This window comes from Zophobas morio, unplaced genomic scaffold, assembly GCF_036711695.1.
Source record: "Zophobas morio isolate AGI-343-1 ecotype UQ-CSIRO unplaced genomic scaffold, CSIRO_AGI_Zmor_V1 ptg000005l, whole genome shotgun sequence".
NCBI classification, from domain to species: Eukaryota; Metazoa; Arthropoda; class Insecta; order Coleoptera; family Tenebrionidae; genus Zophobas; species Zophobas morio.
Window position 1 is genome coordinate 15,425,642 of NW_026972110.1, and position 19,971 is coordinate 15,445,612.

General features: G+C 31.9%; 2 protein-coding genes across 2 annotated transcripts in view; both read right to left on the bottom strand.

The window, feature by feature from the left end:
• Positions 1-4,809: 4,809 nt before the first annotated feature.
• Positions 4,810-5,660, bottom strand: LOC135120039 (uncharacterized). The gene is made up of 7 exons (XM_064044399.1): positions 5,577-5,660; positions 5,448-5,526; positions 5,338-5,384; positions 5,246-5,281; positions 5,090-5,195; positions 4,965-5,026; positions 4,810-4,912 (listed from the first exon to the last, which is right to left on the bottom strand). Exons 1-7 carry the CDS (start codon positions 5,634-5,636, stop codon positions 4,895-4,897), a joined length of 408 nt encoding a protein of 135 aa, XP_063900469.1. The 5' UTR covers positions 5,637-5,660; the 3' UTR covers positions 4,810-4,894.
• A 4,282-nt stretch (positions 5,661-9,942) lies between these two features.
• The window catches only part of LOC135120048 (nuclear receptor subfamily 2 group E member 1-like), a 28,628-nt gene continuing 18,599 nt past the window's right edge, over positions 9,943-19,971 (bottom strand). Inside the window, exons 2-5 of the mRNA XM_064044411.1 lie at positions 16,428-16,734; positions 10,845-11,093; positions 10,392-10,793; positions 9,943-10,343 (exon numbers count right to left, since the gene is read on the bottom strand). Of these exons, the coding sequence (XP_063900481.1) occupies positions 9,943-10,343; positions 10,392-10,793; positions 10,845-11,093; positions 16,428-16,734 (1,359 nt within the window). The remainder of the gene's footprint in view (positions 10,344-10,391; positions 10,794-10,844; positions 11,094-16,427; positions 16,735-19,971) is intronic.

Sequence of the window (19,971 nt, forward strand, 5' to 3'; positions counted from 1 at the left end):
GTTTTTCCATTCATCAGTTTTTCCATTCTTCAGTTTTTGTTTCATGTTTCAAGATTTCGAAATTTCAGTTTTGGGATTTTTCAATCATTTATTTTTGAATTTTTCGATTTTTCAATTTTTCTATTTTCAATTTTCCGATTTCTCAATTTTACGATGTTTTAGTTTTGCGTTTTCTAAATTTTTCTCTTCAATTTTACGGTTTTTGAATATTTCGATTTTCCAATTTTTCAATTTTTAACTTTTCGAAATTCTTAATTTTTCGATTTTTCAATTAATCGATGTTTTGGTTTTCCCACTTTTTGACTTTCGACTGTTTCGTTTTTCCAGTTCTTCAGTTCTTCAATTTTTCGATTTTGAAGGTTTTTGATTTTTTAATTTTTCGATTTCTCAATGTTTCAGTTTTTTAGATTCTCAGTTTTTGGGCATTTCAGTTTTGGGATTTTTCAGTTATTTCATTCTTCAGTTTTTCTTTCATGGGATTTTTCAATATTTCGATTTTTCGATTTTCGATTTCTGGATTTTTCGATGTGTCGATTTTTTAACTTTTTTTTTAATTTATAGAATTTTAATTGCTCCATTTTTCATTTCAGTTCTTCGATACTTCAATTTTTCAAGTTTTCGAATTTTTCAAATATTTCGATTTCTTAATCTTCCGATTTTTCGGCTTCCAGGTTTTTCGTTTCTTCAAATTTTCATTTTTTTTAATTTTTCAATGTTTTGATTTCCCGATTTATCGAGATGTGGATATTTCGATATTTTGGTTGTTCAGTTTTCAATTTATAACTTTTCGTTTCTTTATTTTGGCCTATTTTGGTTTCTCAGTTTTCCAATTTTTCCGTTTTCCGCCTTTAGGTTTTTCGATTTTCCAATTTTTCAAATTTTTAACGATTTTGGCCTATTTCGGTTTCTCAATTTTTCGATTTTTCTATTTCACGACTTTTTTCTTTTCTCGATCTTTTGGTTTTTCGATTTCTCAATATTTTTCAAACTTAAAAATTTTTTTATTTCTCGATTTACCTATCAATTTTTTTCTTTTCCGATTTTCGGTTTTTCGATTTTCCAGTTTTTCGATGCTTCGATTTTGAATTATCCGATTCTTCAATTTTTCGATTTTTTAAATTTAGGAGTTTTGATTTCTCAATTTTTCGTTTTTCGGTTTTTAAATTTTAGATTTTTGAATTTTTCATTTTTTCGATTTTTCGATTTTCAGTACTTCGATTTTTTAATTTTCCGATTTTTTAAATTTACATTTTTCGATTTTTCAATTTTTCGGTTTTACGATTTTTTATGTTCCCATTTTCTTGACATCTTTGTCATAAAAAAAAAATTAAAAATTCATACAAAATAGAACACATTGTTTCCAAAACCTAAAAATAACTACATTTTCCCGAAAATAATCCACTGAATTATTACGATTTCAACAATATTGCTAATTTAAGACGTTTTGCTAATATAAAACACAATTAAAGATTTAATTCTTAGTTAAACAAATAAATAGTTGCCAGTCAAAATCGAGTGAAACATGTAAAGTAAAGTAAAGTAAAGTAAAGTTTATTATTAGTTCCCTAAGACATATATAAATGTATAGAACAAGTCAATTACAGGTTAAACATTAAAATCACAAATAGGTACATACATATACATATACATACAGATATGCAGACATAAGTTCAGATTACAATGTTGGGTCATTAAGAAATTCTTCTAACGAGTAGTACTCATTTTCAATCAGTAACTTTTTTATATAATGTTTTTGTTTATCTTGATTTATATGTGTATATATAATGTAACATGTGATGTTATATTTTTAAATATAACCATCTAAATATGTACTAAAAATGTTCACTTATTCGTTAAAAAATCCGACCAAACAACTATTTACCGCAGAAATTGTAGTCCAAACCAACCAAATCACTTTTAAATGCTTAAAGTCGACATTGGCTTGAGCGCGCTCTGGTCTGCAGATCACACAAGTTCTCTGTGACTTTTTTTTCTTCTCTAATAATTAATGTGACATTGCGCCTAGTGACTCAGCCTGTATATATATTTTTCTTCCTAAAAAACTGCATTTATTTAATTGTACTTCAGAGGCGAGGTAAATTCTGCCTAAACATCTGAGCCATCAAGGGTTTCTTGAACGGTCTCCTTGGACTTATTAAAAAATCAAGGCGATTTCATACACCACAAGTACAGGCGTATGTTAATTTATAAAATTTAAGTAGCATTTGCCATGGAAAATTTTCAGATAACATTATCAAAGTTTTGGTTTCACAATATTTCTAACATTGTAACTATATGTATGTAAATAAAATTTGATAAAAACCTTAAATTTGACCATCCAATTTAATTTTTAAATTGAATTCACGGACGCACAACTTCGTTCTCAATTATTTATAAAATTTTATGTCTTAAATTAATTATCAGAAAACAGACAGGTTTATTTTTTTGATCTATAAATTAACACTAAACCAACCACAAAATAAGCACTATTACTGTTGACTTTACTGGAGATTTTTATTTATATTCTTTTTAGATTTGTGACTAGGAAGTTTTATATAATCGTAATTTGGAATATTGCGGTCACAGATTTTTATTTCCCGCGCGTAAATAATAGGATCCATCCGGCGAATGGCTACTTTCACGTTCTCTCGAAGTTTCATAATCCCTAGAATATCAATAAATAGGTCGCCGGTTTCCGTCTGTCTGTCGTCTGTATCATCTCCACCAACAATTTGATGACTTCATCTCAACATTCTGTAAAATAATATAGTGTACTGTATTTGTGGTTTATGAATCCGATTTAAGTTTGTATCCAGATTTTCCCAAATTCCAAATTATATAAAAAAATATATATGTAACAGTACTTTTTTTAATACTGCGACTGGTATCATCTATATTTTTTACTTATATATATTTCACGCGTTAGGGAAACAATAACTTTAGCCCCTTTTTTACCCAATATAAATGCGATTCTTTAATATTAAATATGCACTAATGACTCTTGCAAACTAAAAACAAAAGGAAAGATTAATAATACTGATGTTTAAAAAAAGGTATTACATAAATATTTAATTAATTAATAAATAATTAAAAATCATTTAAAAATTAAAACATTTAACACGGTATAGAAAACACACATATGATTATTTTATTATGATTATACCAACTCTATTTTCTCAAACCGGTTATACAAACACGTTCTTGTTTAAAAAAGTTGCCAACAAAAAACTAATTATAACATAACTTTTTAGAAAAATGTATGAACATAACTATAATAACTGGAGGGATTGTAAAATTAATTGATTAATGATTTTTAAAATATTGACATGATGTGTTTTACTGTCTATTTTTTTTTTCAGATTGTATTAAAAAAATAATTAATTTACTATAACCTAGGCAGTCACAATTAAGCTGTCAAAAATCTTTAGTCATTACATATTTTACTCTACTCTAAAGTATTATTTGACTTCAGTTGTTTTATTTTTTTATCTAGAATTTGTGTAATTAATTGTTATTATTACTTGTGTTTTCTTACCGTTCCTCGAACACGACAATACCCATAAGGTTTTTCACGATCTGTTTAACAAACCGATTACTTCTAAATTTCAAAAATCTACTGTAACACTGTATTCAAAATGATAAAGCATTTAAAATAATAAAAACTTCATGGCACACGTTAAAATATTGAAAGTATATATTTCACTTGAAATATGTCATATACTACTGCATGTAATTAAATAAATTAGATCCTTAATTTCTTTATATTTACAAACACAATTTTTTAACAAAAACTCAGATTATTTATTCGTTCCATAAAACTCATAAAACTAATAGCTAAATTAAAATATTATAAATAAAGTAGCCTTGAAACATGCAATGTGATATGTACTTTTAGGCTGAGGTTAAAAAATTCATCCTTATTTTCACCTTCACTGTATTGTAGCAAAATTGTGCAGGCTCTGTTAGAAATTACTCAACGGACTTCATTAACAATTTTACTGAGATCATAAGACAATTTACCAAATAATTACTTTTTTAATTAATCACCATCTGCGAAAAGTTGATGGCGTTAATTTAAAACATTAATAAATAAATGTTCGTCGACAGTAATTTTTGTGCTTTAGAGGCGATAAAGAAAATTCTGTTTAATTAAAAACATCAAATTAATTGAACAAAAACTAAAAATTACCAACTTATGATAGCAGAATTTTTAACTGTGACGAACATAGAGCACTGTTAATTATATTAAATTCAATTTATTGTGACTTAGTAAAAAGGATTATTATCCAATCGTCCATAATAAGGACATACTTTTAATCGGAATCCATTACGATGTACCTATGTACTTTTTATTTTAAATTAACATATTAATTAAAATATACATTCCAAGCTTTAGATAATATAAGCATAGTAAATGCTTTTTTCTTTTCATCTGTGATTTATTATGAGTAGCTTAAAACTTTTTTATATGTTTATTAATTACCAAATCGACTAATTTAAAATTTCAATTATTGTGAATGCGGTGGCCAAAGTTGAAAATTGATGACGTCATCTCACTACCTTATTAACTAAATCTAAACTGGGGCATCTATACATTATTTAAAGTTCGTCTTTTCATCTTTCTCAGAAAATTGATGAAGTCATTTTATAATAAGTATTATCCAGTACATTTCGCTTTATTATTGTAATTTAAAAATAACTATTCTTCGGGATTTTTAAAATTTCAAGGCAAAACTTGAATTCACTAAAAATTAGTGTCCAAAGGAAAAGTTTCTAGTGGAAAAATAAGTATTTATTTTCTAACACTGATTAATTGCTAACAATAGAAAAACTAAGATTTTTCTTCTATATATCTTAACCGCTACAATACTGTCGGAGTGATCCAAATCGCAACTTACAGTAGAACCCAGTCCTAAAAATGAAATTTTAAAATATTTTTTATCTCATAACGGATAATTAGTTACCTCTGGGAAAGCTTCATGCATGCACATAAAGAAATTGTAGGATTTTTCGCAGTCCGCTCCGACTAAAAATAGCGTAAAAATGATTAATTTATGGTTCAAATATAACACATTAATTATTAATTTACCGGCTTTTTTAGCACATGTATCTAGGTTAGGAAGGGTAACTGATTTGACTGGATCTGGAACATTATTTTTGATGAAGTCGGTCTGCACTACCTCGTTTTCGTCGACCTGCAACAGAAGTCTTAAATTTGAATTTTATTTGTGGTTTCACAACATACCCAACGTGCATGAGTAAATAAACACTTCACGTAACACTGAAAATAAAAAAAATAATTAGGTAGGTATGTGAGAACGAATTAATTGTATCTACCATCATTGGAGCATCTTTTTTCGAAATATCAAAAGATTTGATGTCCCCTATAAATGAATAAAATTTAAATAAAATAAAATAAAAAACTAAAAAAATGTAAAAGTTGAAACCTTCGCTTAATTTTCTCTCTGTAGCACAATCTGTGTGTAGCTGTTGTGCCCATTTCAGAAACTCTGGTGGAAGTTCTACCTAAAACGATACTTTCCTATATAACCTACTAATTTAATTTTAAAACTTACTTTCCCATTTATCAAAAAGGGACAAGCTATGAGTACGAAAATAAAATATTTGAGAGCCATGTGTGTATTTTAGGATTTTTCTAAAAGTTCTTACAACTGAAGCAAATAGGAATGGCAATGAATATTTAAATACTTTACCCCACCATACATTCGTTGCACTGCATAATAATTTAATAGCTTTGTGGCGTTGCATTGTCTGATTCTATACATAATAATTGATTTATTCAGTAGCTCATTTTTAATAATAGATATTTATTAAAATACATATCACAATACATAGATGTGCATCCAAGCCGCATGACCATTAAATTGTTAATAATTTCTAGAAATAGGTTAATGCCCTTACTTTGTAATTTTAGAATTGTCTTTCCTGTCTCTTATTTTATGTCTTTTATTTTTTGTTTAATAGTAATTAAAAAGGAGAGATTTTTATTCTATGAAATCTTGAAATCCTCTTACCTCTAAAATTAATAACGAATAATTGTTGCGTTTTGCTTTTATTTTTAATTTTGCTTTGTAACTAAGCTCTTTGTAATTATTGTGATACGTAATGTTATTCAGCGATAATAGATTGCGGTTATACAGGGTGTCCCAGAATTCGCGCCATTCCCGTGAATGACATGTTCCCTGTCCCGAACTGTGCCGTAATTCGCAAAAAGAATTGTCCAGGCTTTAACCGTGTGAGAACTGGAAGGCGATTAAGTTGACCAATAGAGAGGCTGCTTTTATATCCGAACGTTTCTATGTTCAAAGTTACCTATGCCAAGAACAAAAAATCGGGTAATACTAAAGTTGAATGAATTTTTTTCGAATCCCCCTCCGTCAACAAAAGGAAACAGAAGTGTGGTTATAAATTTAATCATTTTGACAATTGTTTGTCATAAACTGTCACGAAGTTCATCACTGACCTGAACAGACGCTTCTGCCCCCAAAGATGACTGATTAATGTACACAGAGACGTCAAGGTTTACTTTAAGGCAAGTAGCATGGCACAGAAGTTATTTCTGCTGCCATTCTAGTTAAATTGTGTTTAACTGGGCTGTACATGTCATAAGAGAAGCTGTTTCATTTCATCGTAGGCAAATAATACATTTATTACTATTCTACATAGAGTAGCTACCGAAGAGCAGGTATTAGAAGTCATTTTCTTAGAGCCCCGTGAATAATGTGTTGTTCTTTTTAACGAAAATTAGTACATTTTCAGAATGCATCATATGCCTGATATTAAGTTTATCGTTATTTCTAAAAAAGAGTACCACATGTCCATTCAAAGAACGTTATTAAGTGTATTTAAACATAAATATCGCTTTTGATTAATCAGTGATTATGATTTTCAATAAACAGTATCAATTTTTACTGAACAGCTTTGTTGCTGATACCTAATCTAAGCAACGAAAAAATAGACGAGACTCCACTTCTCTGGTGTATTAAGATCATAGGTATCTGCTGTGGTGTCAATCATGTGGGGGAGATACTGAAAACTGAGACTTATTCAAGAATAATATTGATGTTGCACATGATGATTTAAGACAGTTTCTTTAAAGTTGTGAGTACATACTTTCTAGAGATTGAAAAGATACGAATAAAAATTATAACAATAGTTGCAATTTTTTTTAAGAACAATACAAACAATTTATGGAGAATGTACACGCTATGCAGCCACTGCTGTGCGCGAATATACAGGTCTTTTCCCCAATCATCGGCTCCTTGACCAGCATGTGTTTCGTCGTTTGTTGCATCCAGCAAAAGAAGATGGATCTTTTCAGCCTATGCGGAAAGCCGTGCTGGGGCTCCACGGATTATACGCATAGACGGTGAAGAACAAGTGGCACAAATGATTGGATGCTCAAGATCGATCATGCATCGTATCCTTACAGAGAAAAATCTGCATCCTTACTATTGACGAAAGTGCAGCATCTGCGACGAGCCGACTGCGCGACGAGTGCATGTTGCTATATGGTTACTGCGACAAAATGAACTAAATCCTGATTTTTCACGGCACATTCTTTTCGCTGACGAATGTTGATTTTCCCGAAAAGGAATATTTAATGCGCACAATTCACTTCTGGGCAAACGAAAATCCACATTTCGCTAACGTGAGAGCATATCAAGAGCAATACTATTAATCTATGGGCTGGAATCGTTGTACTGTAACGTTATTAAACAATGTGCTCAAAATGACCACCATTAACTTCAATGCAAGTTCTAGCTCGTTGAATTATGTTGTGTTGTGTATTATGTAACATCTCAGGAGTAACTGTAGCGTAGGCTTCGTGCAGTCTCTCTTCCAGTTCTTCTAACATATCTAGGGGTTCTCTATATACGTAATTTTTAATTTGATTCCAAAAAAAAGTCCAAAGCAGAAAGGTCTAGAGATCTAGGAGGCCAGATATTAGTACTGCCACGCCCAATCCACCTATGACGATACTCTTTTCAATGTTCGTCGTACAAGTATCGAATTATGTGGAGGAGCGCCGTCGTGCTGAAACCACATATTCCGCCGTACATTCAAAGGAACGTCTTCCAACAATGCCGGAAGCTCTAGTCGTAGAAAATTAGCATATGCATCCCCATTAAGGCGATCAGGTAATCTGATAATTTTATCAGATGCATTAAAATTTTTACCACAGTAGTACCAATGATTCCAGCCCATAGATTAATAGTAAATCGCTCCTGATATGCTCTCACCCTAGTGAGATGTGGATTTTCGTGTGCCCAGAAATGCCAATTGTGTGCATTAAACATTCCTTCTCGGGAAAATGAACATTCGTCGGTGAAAAGAATGCGCCGTGTAAAATCAGGATTTAGTTCATTTTGTCGCAGTAACCATTGAGCAAAATGTACTCGTCGCGGGTAGTCGGTTGGTCGCAGATGCTGCACTCTCGTGTAATGGTAAGGATGCAGTCTTCTCTCTTGAAGGATACGATGAGTGGTCGATCTTGAACATCCACTAATTTGCGCTACGTAGAGGACACTTCTCCTAGGATCCGCTTCCATGTTTCCTAACACTTGCTCTTCAGCACCTACACGTACATTCCGTGGAGCCCCAGCACGGCCTTTCCGACTAGGTTGAAAAGATCTTCTCTTGCTCGATGTAACAATCGGTGAAACACATGTTGGTCTGGGTGCCGACGATTATTCACGGGGCTCTAAGAAAATGACTTCTAATACCTGCTCTTCGGTAGCTACTCTATGTAGAATAGTAATAAATGTATTATTTGCCTACGATGAAATGAAACAGCTTCTCTTATGACATGTACAGCCCAGTTAAACACAATTTAACTAGAATGGCAGCAGAAATAACTTCTGTCCCATGCTACTTGCCTTAAAGTAAACCTTGACGTCTCTGTGTACATTAATCAGTCATCTTTAGCGCAGAAGCGTCTCTTCAGGTCAGTGATAAACTTCGTGACAGTTTATGACAAACAATTGTCAAAATGATTAAATTTATAACCACACTTCTGTTTCCTTTTGTTGACGGAGGGGGATTCGGAAAAAATTCATTCAACTTTAGTATTACCCGATTTTTTGTTCTTGGCATAGGTAACTTTGAACATAGAAACGTTCGGATATAAAAGCAGCCTCTCTATTGGTCAACTTAATCGCCTTCCAGTTCTCACACGGTTAAAGCCTGGACAATTCTTTTTGCGAATTACGGCACAGTTCGGGACAGGGAACATGTCATTTACGGGAATGGCGCGAATTCTGGGACACCCTGTATAATATTTCTATATGTTTTAAACTGTCATTAACAAAAAACTGTTAAAAATTCAAAACCAAATAATTTTTCAAAAAGTAGTTACGGTACCAAAGATGCCTTATAATTTTCACTTTAGCTGTTATCTTATACGTCACATTTACTTTAATGATGATTTAACAATAACCGACACTTGATTTGTCAACATTTTGAAGCTTTAGCCACTACATTTAAGTGTCAAAACACAAATGAGAGATGTAATGTGGATTTCAACATCCAGATGACGTATATATTATTTTATTAAAGATTGTTTTTTTTATTTTGTATATGAATGAAAAAAACCTAGAAGCAATTAGAACATCATCTCCGAAAGGTTGTATTTATGTTTAATTACACAAAAGTGATTGCGATAATAGATGACATGCTATTTATCAACTTAATTTACGTTTTTGGATTTCTTTAATTAGTTTAATCATTTGTGATTAATTAAACTATTCCTTCCATGACACTTTAGCTTATTAATTCTTTCAGTACTTTGGACATGTTATAATTATTATCCCACCAACTACTTATTATAACTAAAGACAAAAGTTTCCGTAATATTTTACAAGTTATATATTTTACACAGTTTATAGTATAGTATATGTATATTACATTAATACAACAAAATCAGTGTGTTGTTTTCGCCAAATCCGTCAACAACCTATCTATTGCAACATCGCCCACAGTTTGTCTAAAAATCAGTTCCTCCAGTCCTCTCCTAGTAACAGCTTGCACCGCCGGCAAGGTTAACAACAGTTTACCGAATCTTCCTTTATGCGAACTTTGCCTCTGATTGCAGTACTCATGCAACATGACGTGTGTTTGATCTTGTAATAGTTCCACGTGACTAGGCTCACAAAGTCCCCTACATTCCGACTTAAACAACACCAAAGCCTTAAGACACGCATGTTCCGTATGATCAACTCTCAAAAGCGTTAGTCTTGTGATAATTTCCCTCAAACGTCTAGCGTCTTCTTCTAAAGCTGCATGCCTTGAAGTTGGAGCTATAGCATTACTGACTAACAAAGCTAAAACGAAAAGTTAAAACGTTTGTTGCCAAATTAAAAAATAATTACTTTCGTCTACAGGGAAGGCCCATTGTGCTGCTGTTAGCACAAACAGCTCACTCCAGCTTTCTTCCAGCAAGATCGACTGATCTCGGTACGACAACTGCAAAAACGATGGTATACTTCTTGCCCACTTTATAGCAAGAAATAGCAGTTTGGCTGCAGATTCGTAGACGTTTTCAGCAGGAAATAGGTTTAGGCATGGAATGTCTAAAGGTCTCAGGGTGGGTTTACAAGGTTCGTTCATTATTGGTAACTCGAGGTTGCTTTTATTATCTTCTGAGATTTCTTCCAAGGAACTTTTGTCTCGATCTCGTGCTGTTTCTTCCGAACTTGTTACTTCGTCCTCTTTTAGAGACCGTGTTGGTAGATTCATGACTGACGTGTGTGAGGTTGGTTTATTGTAGAAACCTACATTAATTAGTTAATTAAGTAATGAATCTCTAGAAACTTCTTGCTTACCAAGTGCTCCAGGTACTAATCCAGACGGTTTGGGGAACGATCCCAGCATTCCGGGATAAATGTAGTTTTGGTGGAGATAATGACTCGCAATTGACGATGAGCCACTTATCGAGCCTTCTAAAGTTGGAGGATGCAGTGGAAGAGCAGAAAAAACCGAAGAATGAAGTCCTCTCAGTCTGTTACCAAAGGTCAGAGGATACTGGTGGAGGTTCGTTTGTGTAGATCGGGGCGCTCTTTCGTGCTGGACTGCTGCAAATTTTTTGTTTACTTAACAAGGGCGTTTAATTTAGGGTGGAAAAATGAATAGAAGAATCAATTATCGGTGGTTGGAGTGTTAACTAAGTGAATCGAGAGAATTGCAGGGTGAAATAAATATTTACCCCACATCCTAATAGAGACACTGACGGTCCCTAATTTGTTTGCTTTTGGTGTGATTATATCACGCTCTACAAATTAATATTTGATCTCTACTGTTTAAAATTTAAAAGTTGAAGAAAATATACTGACAGTATATAACATAATTACGTATATTCATACGTTTATATCGGGTGATTTTTTAAATTTCTGGTCTAGTTATCCATGACGCTTACGTCAACAGTGAAATTGAAACTGCTGACGTAAGCGTCATGAGTAACTATAACAGAAATTAAAAAAACACGATATACAACGGAGCTGATAGTGTGCAGTTATGGTATTTTATTATTATTATTATTATTATTATTAAGTAATAAAGATACAGTGAGGACCTAGGTCCTATAAACTGTAAAACTTAACTAAAAAACGGCAATGGAAAATGTATGGATAACTTATATACTTAAGTGTGCTAAGAAACTGCAAAAATATTTAGTTACACATTTTAGCTGATGTCTTTTCTGTTAATAGAGTTAAAATTAGATATTTTGAATAAAATATACGAAGTAAAAATAGCTTACTTTATGATGAAATCAAACTATTATTTGTGCTTTTAGTTGTTCAAATAAACAGTGTAAGTCAAATAATCAATATAAAAAAACAGACAAATTTTATTACTTTACTTTAGTACTCAAAGGGGTCGCCATTTACTTCGTGATAATAATGAAGATGTTGAATAAACAACTTACTTTTAACAAAAGTTATAAGTTATCGTTATTAGATAAGTGACAGGGTTTCACAAAATTAAAATAAAAAAAAATAGTTTTATGTTATTGGACACAACTTCCCCCACACTTAAAGTACAATCAAATAAATCCAATTTAAAAAACTATAACAGATAATACCAGTCACAGTGTGAGAAAAAACTGGGCCATGAGAGGATCGATCGCGACTTTCGCTATACCTCAGATTCTTTTGAGTACAGTGCGTATTAACATAAAAATTTGTTTTATAATTTGGATTTTTTTGCAAAAATCTAGGCACCTAGGGTAAAAAACAGAGCGGATTCGTAAACCACAAATGCAGGAGTATGTTATTTTAGAAAATTTAAATATCATTTAATTAGCAAAATTTTGAGGTGACGTCATCAAATTCTTAATGAGGATGATCAAGTTTTGTTTGTGTTCTACCATCTAAACCATGTTCCTAAAATTTGGAGATTATCTATCTAAGTATAAATAAACATTGAGAAACATGAAAGTAGTCCTTCATCGGATGGACTCCATTTCTATAATCCTTCAGCTTACGTTAAAGAAGTAATAAATAAACTAATGACACTAAGACAAATTACAAGTGAAGTGAGACTATTTGCCTTCATTATCTCACTTTATTAAACTGAAAACTTAATTAACGTGTAAATATCCAATTATTAACACGATACAATGTAACGTACAATTTCAAAGTTTCAAGTACAAAATTAAATATATACTTTTATAAACTTTGTGTAATTTTACAAAAAAACACTGTTTGATTTGATACGGGTTTAATCAAAATTTCAAAACTGGCTATTTCAGCTAGACCGAGGATAAGAATCTGTTTCGTATATCTTAAAAATCTTAACAGTTTCTTTATATTTTTTGTCACTTTTATTTCCCGAGCATAAGCCGTTTCATGAGCTATAGAGTACGAAAAAAATAGATCTCCCGTTTCCGTCTATCTGTCTGTCTGCCGTCTGTCCGGATTTTTATTAGATAGATAATCTCCGAAATTACTGGACCGATTGTTATCAAATTTTGTATGTATATATAAGGAAATTATTAAAACGTTAAGCAAAATATGTCCACCCCAACAACGTGATGACATCACCTCAAAATTTTGTACAATAAATATAAGTAAAATTTGCTCATTTCTCTGTTTTAAGGAAACAAAATCAATCAAATTTCATTTTCTTTTAACAAAAACGTAATCTGAACGTGCTTATCGAATTCTTTGGAAGTACAAACATAGAGAACAATTCTTTTAATTTTGGCAAAATGTTGTAAATCGGGATCTTTCTGTTTTTGTCCAACACACTCTACAGTTGTAGATACACAGAAAACAGAAAGATATCAGAAGTCGTAATTCGTACAGTTTGACAACACCTTGTCAAAATTAAAAGAATTCTACTATAAACACTCGAAGTTAAGCATGTTACTGAGAGTAGATATATATTTCCCCTTGGTTATCTGCTAAATACATTTTATATTGTCAGCACGGAGGTGTTATTTAGCCAATGGTTTTTACTTTGTATAAGTTATCACAAAAGAAAACTCGCAAATTAACTTCAACACTTCAGGCAAGGGGGAAGTTCTGTTGAAATAAACTTCAGCCAATTATTTAAGTATGAACAGGACGATCAGAAAGTCTACAGACGGATAACAAACATTAGTAGCGTAAATTAGAGAAGTATTATAACTAGTATCCACTTAACAAATGACTAATTTTATGTTTTGTCGAAGTTTCATATATAACTCCTAGATATGAAAAAGTAGTTTTCCTGTTTCCGTCTGTAGTTTGTCGTCATTGGCGATTTTCTTAGGCAATTTTCAAAACTACTGGACTGATTTTTGTCTCATTTTAGATATATTTTAAGAATATCGTATAAATGGTAAACACTAACCAAAAATTCTTTGACATTCCCAGCAAAAATTGATAATTTCATCTTAAATGACGAACTCCAGTCAAGTTCTATTTAAAATGTGTGTTTAATTTACCCATACGGGGCTAGGCTGTTAAAAAAAAGCGCTAATCGTATTTTTTTTGTAGTACTACGTATTTACTATAAGATTTATTCCTTATTTAAAAATAAAAAAAATGAGAGAACGGGTGGGTGGGCGGGGCTAAGTTTAACTTTTTCCCACAGTCTTTTCTAAGCAAGCAATAGCCCCACTCACTCACCCCCTCTTCCTTCCAGTCACTACTCTTAATGTTGTCCAGTCTTATTTTAGCAAGTTTTAGTCCCGCCCATACACTCTTTATTTTCTTAGAGGATACGTCATTTGCCACAATTAGTCTTATTTTAACAAGTGCTGGCCCCGCCCACCCACCCTCTATTTTCTTGGAGAGTATCTCATTAGCCAAAATCAGTCCTATCTTAGCAGCTACTATCCCTCCCCACCCAGCCTCTCTTTTCTCTCTCATTTGCCAAAATCAGTTTTATTTTAGCAGGTAGTATCCCCGCCCACCCACCCTCTTTTTTCTTAGAGGGTATCTCATTTGTACAAAAAAAAAATAACTTCGTAAAAGCAACTTTTTCAGTATGTGCAGAAATAAATAAAAACAAACATTTTTTAAAACTTCTTTAAATGAATTCTAAAATTAATGTAACACACCAATAATAATTTAAAAAATTACTCATTTATTAATTTTTTGAGCCACCTGTTTAAGCAAATCTAAAACATATTAATGCTGTGATAATTCACAAGTAAAAAACAGATTTTGATTAACAATTTGCCATGCTTATAATAACTTTAAAACGTCTGCAAGATTCAGTTTTACAATTCTTGATTTATTCAATAAAATAAATTGACTGATTCATTAATTTTTTAGTGATCCCTGTGTAAGCAAATCTAAAAAATGAGGTTCTTAATTTGATCAATAAAAAATTTATCACAAGGCTGTAAGTATAATCCGACAAATCCGGCTCTTTAAAGGAATTATAAAATTTGAGTTTACGATTTTCGTTTTGTGATAAAAAGTAAAAATCAGAGACATAAATAACACCCCCTGTCCTCCAACGGTAGGTAGTAGCAATCTGAAGCTCAATTGTTTATTTATGTTTATACATCGAAAGATTGTCAGGTAGAAGTTAGTTTGATTTGAATGAGTTTGTCTTCTCAAAACAGGAATAAAATTATTAATTAAATCGAACAAAATGTTCTGAATATTATGTGACTCGTTATTAACTTGACCAATAAAAAATGTGATGACGTCATCAATATAATCTTAAGAAAAGTAGTCACAGCGTTATAACAATGTAAGAAAAGAATAATAAAGGGCCAAATTCGACATCGAACCACAATCGCAGTACCGCAGGTCGCCATTATCTCTGATGCACCCACTGCGTCACGGAGACGTACAAACCGGATCGGGAGTAAAACGTTATTATAACTTGCAAAAGTTTTTGCGAAAATTTGAACGTTTAGCGAAAAAATTTAAAGTGGATTCGTACACTACAAGTAGATGAGTATATTTTTGTGTAACATTCAAAGCATTTTAGAATACCATTAATTGAAATGACGTCATCAAATTGTTGGTGGAATAGGTGACTACTTTTTCGTACTGTAGGGGTCATGAAACGTCGAGAAAACATAACAATACTTCCTTCGCTCATGGAAGTAAAAAATATATAAAAATGACTTATTTAAGTTTAGTGTTTAAAAAAAAATGATTTACATAATTTTTCTAAAGTTGCTGGAAATTTTTAATGTAATACATGAATGACAAAAAATTTGAAGAATTAGCTTTTATAATTTACCTGGGAACTTAAATTGAAGTGTGCAAAGTTTTCTTAAATAATTTTAGACCAGCTTTTAAAGTGTTTAGAATCTGTCAAAAAGTTCTAGCACAATCATCAAACATACTATTTCTAGAAATTATCAACGTTTTGTGGACTTTTTGTAAGTATTTAATTAACTTTCATTTTAAAAATAGTTCGCTTTGGCGTTCATAAATGCAGAATTACCTACTCTTGACAATTTGATAGTTTGAAACGTAGTCACCTTTTAATTTTTCTGATAAAATGGTGTAGCAGATAATTGATAAGAAATACTCCTAATAAATTTGTGTCACCTTTTTTGTAGCTTTGACAAAACGTCAATTCTAAAGCCATTATAAACGCATAATATAAAGCTTTCTTTAAAAATGAGCCGAACGGGGTTGCTTGATGGCATGGGAACAAGCACCTGCACTTCGTAACCAAACACGTTGTCCTATTGTCATGTCATGGTCGGCGTTGGGCTTGTAGAACCCCCGGTAATGATGATTACACAAGGGAGTTTTTGAATATTTTATATCCTGACTTCTGGCTTTAGCGTTCGAGTGGTCGGGGGTGTACGGGCCACGGTTGAGTTAATTACTATCTAAATGCCGCGTTTTCCTCTTCAACACGACAGGTCGATATAACATTAACAACAATTTACGTGTAATGAGGGCGCAGAATGTTATATTAGGATTTACTGATAGATAATATACCGTCTCTTTTCATGTTGACTTGCAGACACTTTTTGAAGCGGCAGGCTTGACATTGATTTCTTCTGGTGACGTCTACGATACATCGGCCGTTTTCTTTACACACGTATTCTAAATTTCTGGAGAGGGAGATGCTGTTTTTATTATTAGTGTTTTGGTATGGGGTAAGGGAGTCATACCGTCGTATGCTCCTTTTAAAAAATCCTCGACAACCGTCGCAACTTGCCACTCCGTAATGTTTTCCCGAAGCCTTGTCGCCGCAGACTCTGCACAGAGATTCGTTTTTGCTGTTGCTGATGTTGTCGTCCATCTGGAAAAAGTAATAAAAGTGGGATAAACGTGGTTACATTTACTACATGTGTAGTTCATTTCTTATCGGTTACGAAGAGCATTCAAAACTTTCTTATTTACTGTCTTAAATTTACAAAATTTTTAACATTATAAAAGAGAAGGTCACAAGACAGTTTCTAATTTTTGCACAAATATCGTTTAGAAATTTGTCTTTTAGATGGAGTCTTCATGAACCGACAATATTGTGGATTTTTTTAAGTTCTTTACAATACGATAGATGTTGCATACCACTTGATTACATTTCTGAAGAAAATTTCTGCGATCCACACAGTATTTTAACACATTACACCATTACACATTAGTCATTCATTCAAAGACAAACCTTCAAAAATTCATGGCTGTTTTTGATCGTGTTTTTTATTGCTGGATAAATTTTAAACGCATTCTAAGAGTATTGTCTAGATCGAAAAATGCGTAAATTTATCTAATCATCTTCACCAAACACCTTGGACGTTATCTCAAAATTTTGTTAAGGAAATTTATACCAAGAGAACAATGAAAAACAAGATCAAAGGCAGCCATGGATTTTTGGAAGCTTGTCTGGGATCGTTGCATTTTCAACACAAACTTTCAATTTCACGTTAATCTGACAAAACGAAAATTTTATCAAAGACAAATCTTTAAAAAATCGATGGTTGTATTTGATCGGCCTTTTTATTGGTCTCCCATTAAAAAATATAGGTTTGCGTCACGATGCCGAAGTATATATGCGTCATATGTATTGTATGCAATGAATAAAATTAAGCTTCCTAATTCAAGCTAAAAATTTTCACAGAGTTTTAATATTTCTATCCGCTTTCAAAATATAAGACCACGAACTTTTCTGGGACCCCTGTATAGTGTAATAAAAAGCTGCTTTTTATAAAAAAAATTACACATCAACTCAACGATACATAATTAAATTCACAACTCTAAGTTCGAGAATTATCATTAAAAAATTCTCGACGTCAATTTGACGTTCACCTACAAAAACAAAATGTCGATTTAGATAGACAAATGAGAAAATGTTAAATTTAGCCGCGTAAATGTTATGTTATGAAATGAAGAAATCTATGGATAAAGACCAGATGCCTTCAAAGTTATTTTAAATAATGAAAATCGAATTTCAGGTACCCAACATAAAGTAGTGAAATTAAATATGCTGAAATTTTGAAAAAAAACCTTTGTGCTGTATCTTCTACATTTGGACAGAAGGATTTTTTAAATTATTTGTTATCTCCTCCATAAATGGTCCTGAACAACGTGTAATAGAATTGGTGTGCCATTTGTTGAACACCCTGTATATACAAAAAAGTTCAAAATATATTTTTGTAGGCCTGTATGTAATTTAATTTTTTTCTACTTTGTAGAGAGTATTGTAAGTGCTTTTCAAAAACAAGAGGATAGTTTTTGACATAAAAAAAACTAAATATTAAGACTACTGGCGATAAAACTATATTGTTATAAATTTTTATAATATCATCTGCATACTTCATTGTTTCTAAGCGTGCAAAATTTATATCTATTTGTATTAATATACTGCGGTATGTCATTTACATGTATTGAAAACAAGAAGGGACTTAGAATTGACCCTTCAGGAACTCCTCTTCCTATTTCTCATAGTTTATTCTGAAATGCTGATTGAGTTCTATTATACTAATATATGATTTAATATGGTCTCAATCGCGAAGTACAATCAAACAAATCCAGTAATTTTAGAAAAAATATAGCTAATACCAATCACGGTGCAGAAACAAAGGCCTATGAGGGGATCGAACGATCACGTTAATAGAGGAGCGGCTGGTTAACGTAACCCTTCAATTAAAATAAAATTTTGATTTTTTTGAGAAGACTTAGGTGGGTAAAAACTCACGGGGATCCATAAACCACAAGTACAAGAGTATTAAGTTATTTTATAAAATGTAAATAGCATTCACCACACAAAATTTTGAGATGACGTCATCAAATTGTTGATAGGGATGATTAGACAAATTTTGGTTAGCGTTTTACCATATATGCAATATTACTAAACCACATAGCGAGTGTTCGGTTGAAAAATTGATCGAAAGTTATTTCGACAAAACTTTCTTCGGCCCTAAAGTACAATAAAACAAATCCAGCTTTTTCCAAAGATAAAATTTTCGTTATATTAAAATAAATGTAAAGAAGTATGCTGCGCGTATGTTTCAAATGAGGTTTCTCTTAACAAAATTTTGTGATAACGTCATTAACATTTTTACAAAGGCAAAAATCTATCACTGTAGTAGGTGTAGTGTAATACTAATGGTAGCAGTATTGCATTTCCAAATTGGTTTTATTGATTTATTCAGTGAAATAAACTGGTTCATTCATTTATTTAAGTCACCCTGTATAGGTAACTCACGAAACTATGAATCCACTGATAAACCACAAGTATAGAGTCATATTTTGCATATTTCAGAGAGGATTTATTGTGCAAAATTTTGAGATAAATTCACCAATTTTTCGGAAGGGATAAATCAATAAATATTGATTAACAATTTACGATAACGATTCCGATAACCTTAATACGTTTGCAAGATGTCAGGGCATTCGGTTTTATAACTTCAAAGTTAAATTGCAAAATATTGTTATACAATTTTTGGATATCTACGATGAAAATTCGACCCCGATTCATACACCACAAGTACAGGAGTATCTTGTTTTATAGAATTAAAAACAAATCATTATGTACAGTATAACCTCTATAATCCGAACCCACGATTATCCGAACATCCGTAATCCGAACAGAGGCTAGTCGATGTCTGTTTAATTAGAACAAAAGCTCTGCAATCCGAACTGAAATTGCAAAAAGGGTAAAAGTCGAAAATTTCATTTTTGAAAAAGTCGTCTAAAAATTGTGAAAAAATTCAGGGTTATAAATCTGTGCTGATTCCAAACATATAGCTTATTTATGGTAACGGAGCAATATTTTCGGAATATTCGCTGTGAAATTAAATTTTTTTTAAATTTTTAAAAATTGCGATAATTCAATAGGTGATTCAGGAAAAACAATTGAAGTTATCGAAGAAATTAGATCGGAAGCGACTTCTGCGGCCCGAAATCTACAAGAAAATGTAGTTAGATAAATTTAGAAAATCGTCGAAAATGGGTCGAAAGAACATATATTTAGCAACGCCCACCCACCCCGCCACCATTTCAGTGACGCATTTTATCTAGTCTGAAAGGTGGATCTTAT

What these genes read in the sequence shown, in the direction of transcription:
- LOC135120039 (XM_064044399.1), bottom strand. Translation starts at nt 5,636, where the DNA reads ATGGCTCTCAAATATTTTATTTTCGTACTCATAGCTTGTCCCTTTTTG. An exon ending in CCTTTTTGATAAATGGGAAA is followed by an intron (nt 5,527 to 5,576) that starts GTAAGTTTTAAA and finishes GTATCGTTTTAG; the next exon opens with GTAGAACTTCCACCAGAGTT. An exon ending in TATTTACTCATGCACGTTGG is followed by an intron (nt 5,196 to 5,245) that starts GTATGTTGTGAA and finishes CTTCTGTTGCAG; the next exon opens with GTCGACGAAAACGAGGTAGT.